Source organism: Rhipicephalus sanguineus, chromosome 2, assembly GCF_013339695.2.
Source record: "Rhipicephalus sanguineus isolate Rsan-2018 chromosome 2, BIME_Rsan_1.4, whole genome shotgun sequence".
NCBI lineage: Eukaryota > Metazoa > Arthropoda > Arachnida > Ixodida > Ixodidae > Rhipicephalus > Rhipicephalus sanguineus.
The window spans coordinates 54,337,188-54,354,103 of NC_051177.1; the positions used below are offsets into that span (position 1 = coordinate 54,337,188).

A 16,916-nucleotide genomic window follows, 5' to 3' on the forward strand; every position below is an offset into this window, starting at 1 on the left:
ACTTATTATATCCCTGGCGGAGGTCATTTTGTCAAACCCGTAAACTGGGAGTGTCAATTACGAGGCTGCGATGTCGTGTACCGAGGCTAAATTTCTATCAACACAGGTCTGCTCAGGCACCTTCTCCACTGTGCGCATTCTGTGGTGAGCTGGAAACAATTGATCATTTCTTTCTGACCTGCAGGCGATATACTACAGCACAAAAAACCCTTTTGGAAAGACCTTTACGGGCTATTGGAATGAATTTATCTGTGCTTGTGCTTTTGTCTTTTGGAGCCTCTATTTCTGGGTTCTCCAATGCGAAGGTTTGCGTGGCTGTGAGGGATTACCTCAATGAAACCAATCGGTTAACTAGATAATCTATATTATTATTCTTCTGTGTCAACACATGTATATATATTAAAAATTCGGGCAATGATTTATTTTCATTTATTAGTGTTATTTATTTATTTATTATTATTTTTTTCATATTTGATCATGCGTCAAAATTTTCTACCAAATTTATAATTTTTCTATTCTGTAACCTCGCTCTAAAATATTATAACATTTATAAAATCACTCAAGTCTTGGCCAATCCCCCACAGTGGGTGTGAGCCAGGGGTGAAGGTGAACAAGAACAAGAATCGCAATGGCGAGCACGACGCATAGTCCGACGCATAGTCCGACGCGCAGTCGGACGCTCAGTGTCAGCAAGATGAGCGGACAGCGGCCGCACTATCACGGAGCCAGCAAGGATCACTCGCCGAAGCCGGACGCCATGCTGGCGGCAGAGATGGCCCGCGACAAGTCGCAGGAGTCGACCAAGTCCACCGCCGTCAGGAGCACGCAAATGCGCTCGGCTCAGGCACTCAGCTTCTGGAGCATGTACTCTTCCGTTGCGGCGCACGTAAATCCAACGTGAGTACACTCAATTAGCGGTAGGCCATGGACTTGTCCAGCAGCAAAGCCAAATATATACGATTTTAAACGCTGGGAGTGGAACGGGGGTTGACTGGTTGCTACGATATTTTCCATGGAATTTTAAGAGGTAGTTGTCGAGAAACCGTGGACTAGAAACAAGGCAGTGTGAGCATGACACATGCTTTGCTCAAGGAGAAAAGTATTGATATATCAGTGCTGCGTCCCTGAGCGCACCACCTCCTCGCTTTAGACCAACGTTGAGTGTTCTAGATAGATAAGGTGCGCGCAAAACAACTCGGAGTAGTCACTCTGAATTGTTTTACTACGACATCCTCAATATACCCATGCTTAGTTGTTGAATCTTGTAATACACCGTTATCATGAACCTAGGTGTGCGCACAGATGGGGCTGCAGTGAAGGTCCCCCCCCCCCCCTAATGGAGCACCCTGCGCACGCCTACTTTGCGCACTAAAAGTCGCTTTGGTGCGACTTTGCAGGCGCTTCATCACCGTGGCTGACCTTGCGTGTGCCGTGGCCACTGTCCTGGCCATCGCGGTGCTCATACTGAGCCTCACCATGTTCGTCGACAAGACCCCCAATGGCGGCACGAAGAACGTGGTCGTGAGAGGCCACTTCGGTCGCGTCCTCGGACTCAGCCACACGGTGTTCGGTCACACGAACGTGTACGCCTTCCTGGGTGTGCCGTACGCGCACCCGCCCCTCGGCGAGCTGCGATTCCGACGTACCTTCACGGACGTCGATGTCGGACGGGTGTGCTTCTTTTGAATTAGACTTATTTGCGGTCTCGTTGCTGATCAATAAAGCGGATTTCCCGTTTTAAAAGCGACTGCGGAAAACAGAGCTTCAAGATAAGCAAGATGAAACTGCTTGGCGTAAGCATAAGTGTAGCGTCTTTGAAGCACCTACACACAAGCCCCAAACTTGCATGGCGTTTTGCTTGGGTTCTCTTACGGATAGGGCCAATATTCTTGGATTTTAGGCCATTAGTGTTAAAATACAACAAAATCGTTTTGTAATCTGACGTGATCGACAATACCTCGGGTTCTCACAATAGAACTATTATTCTTCCAATAGATGAACGTCAGACTTAGAAGACCGACAGGAAATGGTGTGTTTCACAGTATTGCTGCCCGTGATGCGTCGTAAAAGTTCCCCATAGAAATAAGCAGTGCTTGATCGCCAATGCACGTTGTCACAAGACTAGGGGTGTATACCTTGATAATTGTGTAGCGGTTCCTACTAACCAAACATTTATTCAGTACTGAAAGGTTTCAGTAGCAATTGAGTACGAAACGTGTCCGCCGCGCTGCATTGAACGTTTATTAGCGCTAGTTTCTTAATTATCTAATTGAAAGTTATTCCACAACAATACCTCACACGACTTCCAGCGACAATGGTTTCTTATCTCAAATGCGTATATTTTCATTGATCAAACGCAGTCGTAGCTCCGACAACCCCCTTACAGGTTGCATCTAAAATATGGTGCATATTTCGTGTTTTCGGCTCTCTATTTTCTTCCAAGCATACAGTCTGCGGAAGTAGACCTTTGAGATCTGTCTTTGTGACACCGAGAGACGTCGTTTAGACGCAGATCTGTACACAACCCATTAGATGTAGTTCACGAAAGCTGAACAGGCTTCTTCAGCAATAAACATTTGTCGAGCTCGTCTACAGGGCTCGCTGATCGACGGCACTGGGCCCAAGCCGGCGTGCGTGCAGAGTTCCGTAGACAAGTCTTTGTCTGAGATCTCCGAGGATTGCCTCCACCTCAGCATCTGGACGACATCGCGCGAGTGCAACTATCCCTCCTGTGCCAAGAAGGCTGTGCTCGTATTCCTCCACGATGGCTTCTTCCAGACAGGCGGCAACGGGCAGCCCTTATACGACGGAAAGTACGCTCCCATTGTGGCCTTCGTGTGCACCTGGTGCGTTGCACTTAAGTTGCAGTTTGCAGAAGTTACTGTGTTCATAGCCGTGAGCAGGGTTTCTCCATTAGGGGAGGGGGGCAAGTCCCGTCGGAGATGCCCCCCCCCCGACCCCTTTCAGCGGTTTAGTCGAGTCCATAAGAAAATAGGCTTCGCAATGGATGCAACAATGAAAATTCAGCGATGACTTGCCTTTTACAATGGTCTGCCTTTGGTCCCCCGCTTTCTGGGGGTAAAGTTAGGAAGCAAGCTGTTCGTGCCATGCAGTATGAGAGGTTCTTGTACACCGTTATCGTTGAAAACCTGTATGGAATGACGGGCAGATACAACTGTGTAAAAGTGTGGGGCAGACCTGGCGCCCCCCTATGACGGTTAAGGGGGCCCAACGCGTGCCAGAATTAACCTATGGGGGGCCCAACGTTAAGAGGGCCCAACGCCAGCCAACATTAACCTCTGCTGGTAATATGCAAATAAATTCGGTGGTCGAATTTAGTCAAAAATTATCTCATAGGGACATCATCATACTCCGCTACTGAAAGTGTCTGGAAGAGTCCTATCAAGACATTGTCTTCGAATAGCCGGACTTACCTGTCGACGATGTTTCGTATACGCATGCCGCATTTAATGCAGGTATCTGGCCGCATACGGCGACGTCGTTGTCGTGCTACCCAATTACCGACTCGGGGCGCTTGGATTTCTGAACTACGGCACCGGCAGTGCTCCCGGGAACGCGGGCCTCTACGATCAGCTGTTGGCACTGGAATGGACGCGTCAGAACATCGGCAGCTTCGGCGGCAACGTATCCAACCTTGTGCTGGTCGGCTACGGCGCGGGCGCAGCGGCTGTGGGGTACCTGCTTCTCGGCAAGGCGGCCGGCACCATAGAGGCGGCCGCGGTCCCCAAACGAGCCATTCTGATGAGCGGTAGCCCCTACACCAGGTATTAATGAGGGAGCGTTCTGGTCCATGCCATTTTGTTTGTATACCTGCGATACATTAGTGGTGCAGGTGGGCCCTCACGCCTTTCTCACATTCTGTATGTATGTATGTATGTATGTATGTATGTATGTATGTATGTATGTATGTATGTATGTATGTATGTATGTATGTATGTATGTACGTATGTATGTATGTATGTATGTATGTATGTATGTATGTATGTATGTATGTATGTATGTATGTACATTATGCATGCATGCGTCTGTCCGTCCGGTGTGTTTACAATGACCACATAAAAAAGTCGTTTCGCCGCAAGGGCAAAACAATCAATGTGATAGCAACAAATTGCAATGTGACGCGAAGAACGACAAGCAGCTCGAAACTTGCAGCGCGCTGCTCAAGCACTAAGGACGCGCGAAAAGAACACAGACAGGACGAGCGCGAACAACTGTCAAAGCTTGACACTTAAAGCGCGCTGCTCAAACACAAAGAACCACCCACGAAACGAACGCACAGGTATACACAGGACGAGCGCGAACTAACTGTAACAGTTACTTCTTTGTGTTTGAGCAGCACGCTCCTTTCGCAGGAGGGGCCGCTGCAGCGAGCGAAGTGACCTTTGCGCGCTCTGTAACTTCAACGCAAACTTTACGGTGAAAGCACAAGACATACAAACCGCCCCTATCACGAGATAAGCGCGCGCGCACGGGTGACCCCGCCCTGTCGGGCAAAGTACAGGTGGTAGAGGTAGGAGTCGCGCGCGCATCGCAACGAGCGGGGCGACGACATTTAAAGCGCGCCCTTCGCGCCATCTCGATGGTGATGCAGAGAACACGCTGAAGTGCCTCCGAGGTCTGCGTGCCGTCAGCGATAAATGTATATAAATAGCTCGCCGTTAGTATGCTAACGCATGTACGCTCCGCGGCCGAGTCGTCTAACGCCGCGCGCTGCAAAGCGAGAAGTCGCAGGTTCCAATTCCGGTCGCGCGCTTCGGAAAATATCTTTCTTTGTGGATTGTATATACATATACATACATATACATATACGAGACATGACGGTGACGCCGATGGCCAAAACAAGCCGAGAGTGTCCATATAATTGATATCGCAATAATTTAACGCTAGCCACATACAGGAATCGAACCGGGGCTTGCGCCGTGGTAAGCAAGCACCTAGCCTTGCTTTTACGCTTCCTTGCAGAAAGGGCATTCAGTCTGTGCCACCAATAAATGGAGGAGCACTGCCACAACCGTGTCGTCAAAATATTGGCACAAATGCATGGCTTGGCTTCCCCACGGAGGGTTAGGAGTTTTCCCAAAGACACGTACCGAGTTTGCTTATTCGAGCAACAAAGCTAATAACACTCCGCCACACCCCGCTCACTCGGTTGAAAATGGTGCAATCGTCTCGCGTATGGAGCAGTTTTCTGCTATATTTATCTTTATTAACGCTGTTAGATGTCTCACGTAAAATGTTTGCAGATATGCTCAGCGGGGACGTTTCGTAAGGATTCGCTTCATTTTAGTTTAGGGAGTAGCTTGCTTTGAGAACGAGACGCGTTCGTTCGTTCGTTCGTTCGTTCGTTCGTTCGTTCGTTCGTTCGTTCGTTCGTTCGTTGATGAATTCGCGTTCTCTCGCCGATTGGTCGAAAACGCCATTCATGCATCAGTTCTAGAGCACAGACAAAAAAAGTGTTTCACATTATTTTTGGCATACACAACGTTCTACATTCACTGTCATAGCCGCGAGTGGCATTGGTTAAATCCGGTACGCACACTTAAATTCCCAGGAAAGTGGTCGTGTAAGCAGGCTCTGCTGTAGCGCATTATTACTGACAGCGCACCGCCCGCATAATGCCGTATTCCGCTTCCACCGTAAGCAAGCTTTTATTTATATTTCTTTTCCGTCCACGTTCGGATTTCAAATGATGCGTTTAAAGGGACCGACAACTGATTTTTCTCGACCCATTTTTTTTTTACGGCGCGACAGAAAGATCACCATTCGCAGTGTTTGTAGCTGCAGCAGTTAATCCTAAAAGCACGTAGTTATTTTACAAGCAGTATTTTTCGATCTGAAAGGCTCTAAACACGGACGCAACTTTCCTCTAGCAACGCTGAGAATTGATAGCGATGCCGCCAGCCCTTCTCGCGATTTGTCAAAGCTATCGCTGTTTTGCTTTCGCAGGAGTTCCTGTAACTATGCTTAACCACCTTTATTTATAGCTTTTTAACTATTTTTGAAAATAGCAAGCTGTTACATACGATGACAACACGTGGCATTATACACCTTCCCTGCATTTGCACTGCGTTGAGCGCATGCGTCCAAGGTTGCCTGCGCCTGTGTTATCGGTGGCTTGTCCCGGCGTCGTTAGTCTCGATGCACGAGCCATGCCAAGTAATCGAAAACGTCACTACGCGTATGCGCGGCCGCGCCGAGTAGCAGCGCGCGTAATTTCTGAGACGTAGTTTGGGTAGCAAAACTATGTCGCTCCAAAATCTCAGCGACCTAGAAACTGCGTGCACGGTTGCATGAGCACGCTGGAAAGTTGCTCAAGACGCGCTGACGAGCATGGGATCAGTACGTCACGCGAAGGCAGCGCCACTTTAATGCATACTACTAACGCAGGCCTATATTTACATTTTTATGGAGTAATACGTTTTAATATAAAGAAACGAACAATGTCTCAATACTAACAAAAAGTCGTTGACCACGTACAGCAATGAACAGTCACGTGGCCGGATTCATCGTATCGTTCATGTGTTTGCCGCTAGAGGCGCCACAGGTCATTTTTCGCGACTTTCAATTAAGAAATAAAAATATAAATCCATGTCTCACGAAAAAAACGGGGTTGGTTTGAGTCGATGCGACGGACAATCTTTCCATCAGTGGAGTCAGCTCATTTCATGTTCTGCAGTTGTCGGTCCCTTTAAGTTTCTTTTAAATATCTGAACACTCATTCAAAACTCTAAGTAACGTCCCTTATGCTTCATTATCTGTTGGGTTCGTATGTGCAATGTGGCATTCACGCTCCAGGTACCCAGACAACACCGAGCTTCGAAGACGCCGCGTGTTCGACCAGGCAAGAAGATTGCATTGCGTGAATGATTCCAAAGCAGACATCAGGTGCCTGCGTTCGTCAGAATACCGGCTCTTCGCAAAGACGGCCGCGCCACCGCTGTTTTTCCCCTCTTTCACTGGGATCATTCCGTCTCCACCTCGACAGTGGATGCGGGAAAAGGTGTGCTATCTATATTCACTTGCTGTTTTTTTTTTACTGCCGTAATATTACAACCGCAAATCGGAGCGTTCATTCTAGAGGATGAGTTACCCGAGATAAAAGAGGTGCTATGTCACCGTTATGTAGAAATATGTGACGTAGCTACTTACAAATATATTTTAGTGACATTAAATTTATATCTGCATTTTTTATGACTGTTGACAGGCAACGGGATAACGTCTAAATAATTCATATACTGTAGTGGTACTGCTAGGTGTTATGTTTGTTGTTTGATGCGAAGACAGGGATGAGCCCATAGGCTAGCAGTAGGTATACTCCCTATTCAACGATTTCTCATTTGGACGATCGCGAAAGCTGATGACGCATATCGTATAGTTTAGATATGCTACACGCCTACATCGTGAGGCGGGTGAGTTGACACGTGCAAAGCTAAACGGTGACAGACGTGCGATAACGACGAAGGTGTAGCTAGGTGTGATAAGGAATCCGAGGAGAGCTCAGCATTTATTATTAGTTGTGAATGCGCGAGCATTAATGTCATAATGATTGCCGCCGAATGGTCCTTATAATTCTGCGCTGCGAGTCAGGCAGGATGTCAGCGACATCATATATGCGACGAGAGACCGGAGAAGCAGCAGTGGCCACCGAATCGGGTAGAAGCGCTGCTGCATTACGTCATGCTACTTGGACCGAAATTTCTATTGCCAAGCGCGGCGTGACAGAACAGTGACTGCGGTGACGTCAGTTTCGGTCCAAGTAGCATGATGCCATAAAGCAGCACACACCATCCTGCTGTCGATGAGGTACTATTTAGCCCAATGGGTAAGACATTCAACATCTGAGGGTCGAAACTCTCTACCGCCAACGTTTTTCCTCTCGAATGCAATAATGTTCTTTATAGCGAATGTCGATGCAAAATTACAATGCAAGCGAGAGCTTAAGTGGACGAGGAACGGGCGTATAACACAAGCTTCCGAGAGCGAGCATGACGTGACGTAGCTAGCGACTATCCCCCCTCAGTAGGGCGATCCCCTCTATAATAGGACAATTTGATGCTTTCGCATTAAATTGCCATATTAACACTCAGTCTTCCGTCTCACAGAAGCGCATAACTGACGCCGAAATTCTGCTGGGCCACATGGACGACGAGAGTCCGCTCGCCATGCAGTTCGTTCGCCTGCTCGTTGCACAGCAAGAAACACTTTCTGATGTGACGAAGGTGTCAGATACGATCTTCGAGGCACTCAACATAAGCAGCGACGCCCTTAAGGCCATTGACACAGACTCAAAGGTGAGCGAAAAAACAAGAATAGGAACGCATTTTCCCAAAGCCCTTCCAGCATAAGGCTGTATTCGCGAAACTTTTTCCCTGGACTGTGTCACTGTCCTGCATCCTTCTGTATCACACATGGCCAGCGCCTGTTATGCATTAACACTTTCATGCAGTGTCATAACCAAAATCTTTTTCTCTAAGAAATGAAATACAAGGGGAGGGCCCTTTACCGGCGATAGGGGGTGTATAGGCGGGTGTTCTAGTGCGTCGTTTTACGTCAGGTATGTTAGAGGGGTCACGAACCACCCCTCGGACTTGGTGAGAAAACACGTCCTGCGGAAAGCAAACAATACTATGAACAGGTCAGCCAGATCTTGCAGTCATGCGCGGCAAGATGTGTCTAGAAGCGGAGTGCGAAAGTGTCATTTTATCAGGCGCCTTCTCATACAGAGCCCTGTGCTCGCTCTCTTCGAAGCTGCCGGCACCTGCTGTTTGACGTCGAACAACAGATAGCATTGCCATTGGCGAATAGCCGACATAAATTGAGAGGGATTTGGCTCATATGCGCTTCTTGGCACGGGATGCCGCCACTTGCCGGAGCTTAGAGTAACCACACTCGCGCACGCAGGAATCACAATAGGAGAAAGCGATCGCATTTCATCACACGTGCTCAAGGTAGAGTGACCTCTCAAGGTCATGAAGCGCGCTGACGCAACTTCTTTCCCCCGTGCCATCCCTCCCTGTGTAGCTTCCACGAGATAAGAGAGAAGACTCTTAAAGCGTGCGATAGATCTCTCTAACTCCGCTCATGCTTAACGGATTCGAGAAATTTTGGCGGCAATTAATTCGTCAGGCAATAAACTCCGATACTGAGGTCACTCAATGATTACTTTTAAAAGTGGCCCGTGGCCCCTTTAAGGTATATAGACAATTTTACGTAAGACATATGGGCGCCGCCACCTTGGGCTGTTATACGAATGTTTTCTTACTTTTGCATATCGCGACGTGAATTGATAAGGTCAGGAAGCGTCGAAAGCACCAACCCTAGCAGGTTTCATGCGTATACGTCTACCGTAGCACTGTTCGTTTACTTTTTATAGATACGAAACGGCAATGTTAACAGCCTAATATGGCGGCATCGAAACCCACCCGTAAAATAGTCTACAGGAAATCCGGATGGTGCAATGTTCCCGTGGCGGTGTACTCACATCTTGCGTCATCCAGGTTGACCACTGGTTAACGATGGGTACCTTAATCAAACTCCTGGCGGACCTGCTGGTGATGTGCCCCGTGCGTGACATGGGACGCCTGCTCGCCTCAGCCGGCAACAACCACGTCTTTCGTTACCTCGTCTCTACAAACGCAGCGGCCAACGCCACTGCGGCCAAAGCGGGCGACATGCTGCGGCTCCTGTTCGGCGCGCACTTCCTGAGCCCGGTCGAACTGGCCGCTTGGGCACAAGCCAGCGAGGCCATCATCGGCTTTTGGACACAGTTCGCCAGGACAGGGTGGGTATGCCGAACAAGGTATATATACGACCATGAACGCTTTGGCCCAGAAACTTACGCGACTACACAACAACCGCGGCTCACTCACCTTGTATTGCGTTATCATCAGATCATTGTCTAATTCTAACATGTCTAATTCGTTCTCTTGTTAAGTCTGATTCGCCTAGGGTGCTGATTAAGACTTGTCCGACTAGCTCAAAATGCCATTAAATATGGCAGAACTTGGCGATGTCCAGAATAGCACGCTAGATCTCTATACCGCAAGCCTTCGAAGCTTTGATTGGATTTCCGGACGTTCTAACAGAAATGAATATTCGTCATGTTGTTGGGTAAGTCAGTGCTTAGATTGGTTAGGTATTCTTGATATTGGCGAAAAATACATTTCGTGAAAAGAGGGAGACAAAAGTGAAGAAAGTGACGAGCCAAACTAGTTTGGCACGTCTTTCTTTCTTTTCTATCCCCCTTTTAACGAACGGCATTTTACGCCACAATCGAGAATATTCGACAAATTGCGAATGGCGAATCGGAGTCTAACGTGAATCACACAGGAAAGACAGTACGAAATAGTATTAGGACTTCCAAGTGTTTGTTCGTCACTACTACAGATGTGGCATTAGTTTCGAATGAAGTAAAGTATGTATTATCGATTGAAGGTATCAACGAAGGTTATAGGTGATTGGTGTCCTTTTCTCGCCAGTGATTCCACTCCTGCGCCAAATGCGCCAAAGTGCGCCAAATTGTATTTACTGCGCCATCCTGATAATATCGACGAAAATTGCGCCAAACTGCGCCAAAGTCTCGGGTTTGGGGGCTTCTATCACCGGCAATCGCACGGCCGGCGCGTCAGAACATGTGCAGCTTGATCTTGGGGCTGCCAAAGTCACAACCATGGACCAAGAATTATTCCGCTGAATAAATAGCCCTCGCGCGTGCGTCCCGAATAAGCCACGATGCCATGCACGGTGCCGACGCAGCTTCTGTTCTGCAAGTCGGCTCGACAGCAAAACGCGCTCTCCGCAGAGCCTCGTGACGTCTAGGCCTATCGGTAGCGAGAAAGTGCGACGGCGATTCATCGGCGGACGTCGTCTGTTCTAGAAACGCTGCTGATAGCTCGTTTCAAGCGTCGCACGGCACGTAAGGAAAGCAATGTTCAGTAATAACTACTACATGTGTGCTGCTAAAATGTCTGTCACTTCTGTTTCCGGACATCGCGGAATGAAATCTGGGATCGCTAGCAGTATATATATGGAACAATATCGAATTTTCCTTGCTTCGCGTTTATGGAAGAGCACGCGAACGGTGGAAACGCGTTCACACTTTTCCTCAGATATACTTTATCCATGGATCTTCATTCGGAAGAGCTTTTTCGTAATTGCTTATACCAGCACGTCCGAGTTTAATCACTCTGCGGTAAATACCCCCTAAATGGCCCTGCCCTTTCGAGCTCACGTGCTAGGGTTCCAATTCGAATTTTTTGCTTGCTTTTTAAAAATGTCATCTCATTAATAAAAGCATATATCCTGGTCGGAGCAGCCGCAAATACGGAGCTGTCAGTAGCGGGCCCGTCGCTGACGGCCCACAGTGAAGCGGCTACCCCATGTTACACTTCCGCCCCTCGCTTTCGGGGGTCAATAGCTGACGGGTAAAAAAACTCAGTTTCGCTTAAGGGCGAAACAATGAATGCGATACCAACAAATTGTATTGTTAAACGAAGTAAGGCTAGCAGCTAACTCTTTTGGATTCTATCACGCGTAACTCAACAAAATACTGGTTTAAGGGAATATGGGCGCTCCAGGAACCCAAGCGTTTTCTTGCTCTGAGTTCTCTAAACACGAACTAAGCGTTGAGAGCACAGCAAGTTTACGGGCCGTCTCCTGATGCCTCGTGATGGCGCGCGCGCAAGCGACTGCGCCCTTCGAACGATGCGGTACCCTCCCCCCCCCCGCTCCCCTGGCGTCCTTTCATGCTCCTTACGAAAGACGGGCGGGGCGTTTCCTCTCTGTTTGATGAGCAATCAACGGCAGGCCCGCACGCAGGAAGGTGTTATCTCATGCGCTGTCCGTGCGACGGAGACAGACGGCCGGCTAGCTTAATCTCAGCTTCAGCCGCGTTCGTCGCCAGCGCTCGCGAGCTTTTACCCGCGGCTAGAATGCGCGTGGTGATGTTATTAATTTGGTTTTTATGCAGAAAATTACGGCAATGGCGACGGCAAAAATCCGCGGAGAGCGTCCATATAATTGTTATCACAATAAACATTCAAAAAAAGTTGAGGAGCCATTTCACTCTGTGGAGTGGATGATAAGCGAAGCTGTTTCGCGCATGGCAAGGAGGCGACATGGTGGAGGACAGTTTGGTATTTAAGGCCAGGTTGTTAACGTTCAATACGCAATATTAATGCGAAAGCATCAGATGCTTTATCAAACACGAAAATTGACCGTCGGCGGCGTCAATCGATTGATGCAAAAAATAATCATGTGATGGCGTCATCATCACGTCATAGATCGTCAAAACTTGTGACGTCATTATTGCGTCATATATCGTGATGTCACGTGATGACGCCATCACGACATCGTCGCTTTACACTGCTTCCGTAATCGGTGCGCCGATCATGGAGCTAGCGCAAAGGCAGGTGAGGTACAGATAGCTTGCAGAGAAGGTGGGGGAGGATCAACCCGTCGATAGAGAAGAAAAAGAACCTGGCTTTCGCCTTGGAGTTTTCTTAGGGGAATGCATTAGGGACAGTGTGGCTCTTTGGCATTGAGGCACTGCTGTACATCACGGCGTTTGTCTACAATGTCTGCTGATAACCACATAGATGTATTTAGAGTGTTATTTCATAAAGTGAAATTTTATTGATCTGGTATTCTGTTTATTTGCTAGTGTCGAAAAGAATCGCCGAAGAGGTTAATTCAAGAACACTCAACTGCATGAGCCCTTATTTTTTCATTAGCGAGTGAAGTATGGAGTTCTCTTGAGATTATTTTTTCCATGAGATTTGCAATGAATCGAAATATTTCTAGCCTTCATAAGAGCCCCATAGTAATATTCCGGTGCTTGAATGTTATTGCAATATGCTTCTGTAGTGCACTCCAGGATGTAAAATTTGCTGCTCCAGAGTGCTCCCAGATGCAAAATTATCTGCTCCAAAGTGCTCCAAGATGAAAATTTTGCTGCTCCAAAGTGCTCCAAAACGGAAATTTTGCTGCTCCAAAAATTGCTCCAAATCAGAAGTCCTCGGTAGCATCACTGACGTCGCTCGTGTATTTCTTTTTTGTCTCGCATTTCCTATTTCGTCATAATGCAAAGTCAGCTCACCCAAACCTACGCCGACTATAAATTTGGAAGCGACCCTAATCCTCGACTTATGTGTCTAATAGTGGCACTCGCACGTCGGCTCTCGTGTGCCCTGGTGTATGCCCTGGGTTAACCTTGTTTTTCGTCGCGCTGCCGAAACGGATCCCAGAGGCCACGCAGAAAGACGCGCGTAGTTGAGATCTGCTCCGCCAGATGCCTCAACGATCCCAGCTGCTCACGAGAAAAGCTTCTACTCTTTCAGTGAACTCGTTCAATTGAATCTCATTAATTATCCTGACAGTTAATTAGCCCCAATCTTACACTTATGCTCCGATATCACGTGTATTCAGTATAACCTTTAACTTCGACCAGAAGCATCGATTTCGTACCAGTTCTATTTTCCAAAACTCATTTTCGGAATATTCGGAAAACCGGAAGTAAGCGCTCGACCGGAAGTGCTTGGAAAAAAAAACAAGAGTGTCCCTCGTTGCTCGTGCCATCAATAATGATCGCCTTGTTTTATCTCTAGGAACGTACCGAACTCGAACGGGCAAGGAGAAGGCCGATTCAGCATCAGCATCGCTGAAGAACGGGAAACAAGCGTCCTTGACATCCGGGAGGAGCAGTGCCGACTGCTCAGCAGCCTTGGCATCTGACGATTCAAGTGTCCTGCGCAGAAGACAGCTCGCGCGGACACTTTTTTTTGTTTTGTTTTGTTTACACTACTCGCATTTACCCGCAAAAAGCCTTTATAAGAGTCATTCCTCCCCCCCCCTCCTTTTTCTTCCTTTGGCGCATTAATCATTCTATTATTCTTACATCTCGCAATACTGTGCCAAAAGTTCACGAACTTTACAAATGCGCGGCAGCTTTCCCCATTGAATATCGGTCACAACTTTATTGGTTTTCACTCTTGCCAAGATGCATGACATGTGATTAGTGTACTGATTTATCTTCGAAAGCACACCGATCGCAGTTAGATACCAATAAAAAGGTTCAACAACTTGGACTTCACGAGCTTTTCTTTTGAAAACGTGTGTGGTTTCAGGGTAACTAGACATCGCTGTGAAATTATTGAAAAAGCCCTGAAACAAGTCGGGTATGTATAAAGATTGCCAACAGCGCTTAATGTTTTTTTAGAGGCATAAGGGTACGAGTATTGCAAAAATACGTGCAGGCAAGCACGCATTTGTCTTTTCCCCGTTAACTGCAGCCAGTGACAACGTATGCGGAAAACCTAAACATTAATGGTGGTGTTATCAAAGAAGACACTGCGCTAGTGAAATAGATTTGTGTGTGTATTGGGTTTCACTTTACTCATTCTAGATTATTCTAAAGAGAATCGTCATCTGAATATTCATGATCTTATTTACGCCCACTGCAGGACAAAGGCTTCTCCTGGCAATCTTAATTTTTGTCTTGTGAAAGCTGACAGCGTGTCTTACGATGGTGTCGGCTGGCACCATCAAAGAGACTGTCAAGATATATAAATCTGCCCTGTAAATTCAGTATTGAATTTTTCTGATGTGGTGTGGTATCCAAAGCGAAGTATTTCCTGAGAGGTCTGCTTTGCTTGCGTCCCCGGACACATAAGAATCCCCAGTGAGTCCGTAGACACTCTTGCGTCATTGACACTCAGTGCCCCGATTCCTAATGTTCTTCCCAAGTTTCCGTCCATTAAAGAAACTGGGCTCAGGCACCGTATTTCTATAAAACGCAATAAATACTCTCCAAGTTTCTTTAATAATTTCCAACACCTAAAGTCCCCATGGAACGTGAGCGAATGCATTTCACGTTAGTGCAAGGTACATAGTGGCACCTTCAGGCCTTTCTGGAAATAATGAATAATCTCTTTCTTTCACAATTTCTCTTGCTGGTGCTTCGTCCCGCAGGACGCTTCTCGTGCTCCCATTCATATCACTCTCAAACCCATTGTCCTTTGGCGCCCGGATGTTAGGCCCTAGCAACAGGTCTATTACAGCTCCTCAGCATAAGTGCTTAGAAGCGTCTGGAACAACACGCTGCTAGGCGCTGTGACCGTAGCGTTATCATTTCTTTCGTTTTGTCAGTAGAGCCTATCAAAGTGTTGTCATGCTTCAGTTCCTGAATGTCTCCTTATTGACGTGTTGTTTGGGAAATTTTGCTGTTTTTTTATACTTTGCGCTTTTCATTAACGTTAGTGTGACCAATCACACTCGTCGTTATAGTAGTCGTTATAGTAGAACGACAACAACGTTTCTACTAAATTGCTGTTAAATTCATTCAGAAACCCTCTTCTGACTAATTGACGCCGTAACCTCTAGTAGCACTTGAAAAACTTGGAGGACGCTTGAGCTTCGCCTTCAAGAGTAGAACGCAATAGCGTAATCGGGCACCGTGCGCATCGCCTTCTCAATGGCTACCCTGGCTTCGGTTCTCGGTGCATGCCTCAGCCGTGCCGCAAGGAAACGAATGACTGGCCGTTTCGAACTATCCTAGAATGCCTACTGCAAGTACAGTTGTTAAGTGCCCACTACGCCATAATTCTTCGTTTTGCGAATCAAGGGCCCACTATGCCTCCGTAAGGCAACACGCGAATCTACGCAGCTGCTCATTTTGTTGATGTTTTTGCAGCTGATGATGATTAAATATGTCTGAGCGCTTTGTAATGGGCGGGCCTTTAAAACACCCACTCGTTGTGCAATTCACACGTTTTGATGCCTGGCGCGATTCCACGCTGCTGCCACGCAATACATTCATACATTGTTTTTTTTTTCTTTTTCGGAAAAGTTTCAAGCAACAGCGTCGCTCTTTGTTAGAACACTTTCTTGCCACGCAGACGGCCTGAGATCGATTCTCACTCGAACCTAAGACTTTTATTATTTCTTTTATTTGCATCTTTGCCGATTTTTCGGTCACGGACAAGATGGTGATTTTTCGCTCACAACCAATAACGCCGACACGGGAATTTCTGCGAAACGAGCTCTTTAACGCTATCGCGTTGAAAATTTAAGACCATATGATCCGCCTCACTCTTGGCCGATCCCTTGAGTGGGTATGTGCCAATTATCCCAGGAGCGTCATCATCATCATCAAGTTGCGCCGATGAAAGCAATTAACATTAGCAATAAACAGTGGTAGTAGGAATGAACAGTGGACGACGACGACGACGAAGACCCATTACACCGATTATACCCGATACTGCTTACGCGACAGCAATAAGATTTCGAAATGCGTGTCTGCTTAATGAAATAGGAAAATTTTCATGGGATCAATTCAGCGACTTCGCACATCTAAGATTTGGCTGGAATAAGCAGTGGTGTGTATCACGGCAAGTAGAAGTTACTTTCACCACACTACGCTGCAGAATTCCGAAGTTGAATTATTATTTACACAAAGCTGGACTCAGCGCGTCTCCGTTATGTCAGTTTTGCGGTGAAATAGAGACAATAGAGCATTTCTTTTTATTCTGTCACCGGTATTCTAATCAGCGAAAAAGATGCCTCGTCGCTCCCCTTCAAAAGTTAGGATTACAAATCAATGTTCCGCAAATTTTATCATTTGGTGGCATTGCATTAGGTTATAGCCACAGGGAGGTCCACTCTGCAGTGTTTGCTTACATACAGGAAACCAAAAGATTACCATGCTAGTTTATATTGGCTTATTTTCAGTACTAATTCCAACCGGTGTTACATCCGTCAAACTTCACACCTGATAGACTGACTGTGTGCTCTGCAGAATTTTCAAGTATTAGCTCGGTTTTTTTTTTATCAATTTCAGTAAAAAATTACAACGTTTATCTTTAGCCTCAAGTATTTACCTCAAAATCCTGCCGCCCGGT

At 47.0% G+C, this 16,916-nt stretch overlaps 2 protein-coding genes across 2 annotated transcripts; both read left to right on the top strand.

The window, feature by feature from the left end:
- Positions 1-628: 628 nt before the first annotated feature.
- On the top strand, positions 629-3,792 carry LOC119381189 (acetylcholinesterase-1-like). The gene is made up of 4 exons (XM_037649141.2): positions 629-897; positions 1,398-1,671; positions 2,596-2,846; positions 3,477-3,792. Exons 1-4 carry the CDS (start codon positions 629-631, stop codon positions 3,790-3,792), a joined length of 1,110 nt encoding a protein of 369 aa, XP_037505069.2.
- A 5,672-nt stretch (positions 3,793-9,464) lies between these two features.
- On the top strand, positions 9,465-13,927 carry LOC119381190 (uncharacterized). Its single transcript, XM_037649142.2, has 2 exons — positions 9,465-9,802; positions 13,626-13,927. The coding sequence occupies exons 1-2, from the start codon at positions 9,471-9,473 to the stop codon at positions 13,750-13,752; spliced, it is 459 nt and encodes a 152-aa protein (XP_037505070.2). The 5' UTR covers positions 9,465-9,470; the 3' UTR covers positions 13,753-13,927.
- The last annotated feature ends 2,989 nt before the right edge of the window (positions 13,928-16,916 follow it).

Bases quoted from the DNA above. Each gene is read 5' to 3' on its own strand.
- LOC119381190 (XM_037649142.2), top strand. From the start codon at position 9,471: ATGGTGCAATGTTCCCGTGGCGGTGTACTCACATCTTGCGTCATCCAG. The intron at 9,803-13,625 runs GTGGGTATGCCG...TTTTATCTCTAG, and splicing joins ACACAGTTCGCCAGGACAGG to GAACGTACCGAACTCGAACG.
- LOC119381189 (XM_037649141.2), top strand. From the start codon at position 629: ATGGCGAGCACGACGCATAGTCCGACGCATAGTCCGACGCGCAGTCGG. The intron at 898-1,397 runs GTGAGTACACTC...GCGACTTTGCAG, and splicing joins GCGGCGCACGTAAATCCAAC to GCGCTTCATCACCGTGGCTG. The intron at 2,847-3,476 runs GTGCGTTGCACT...CATTTAATGCAG, and splicing joins GTGGCCTTCGTGTGCACCTG to GTATCTGGCCGCATACGGCG.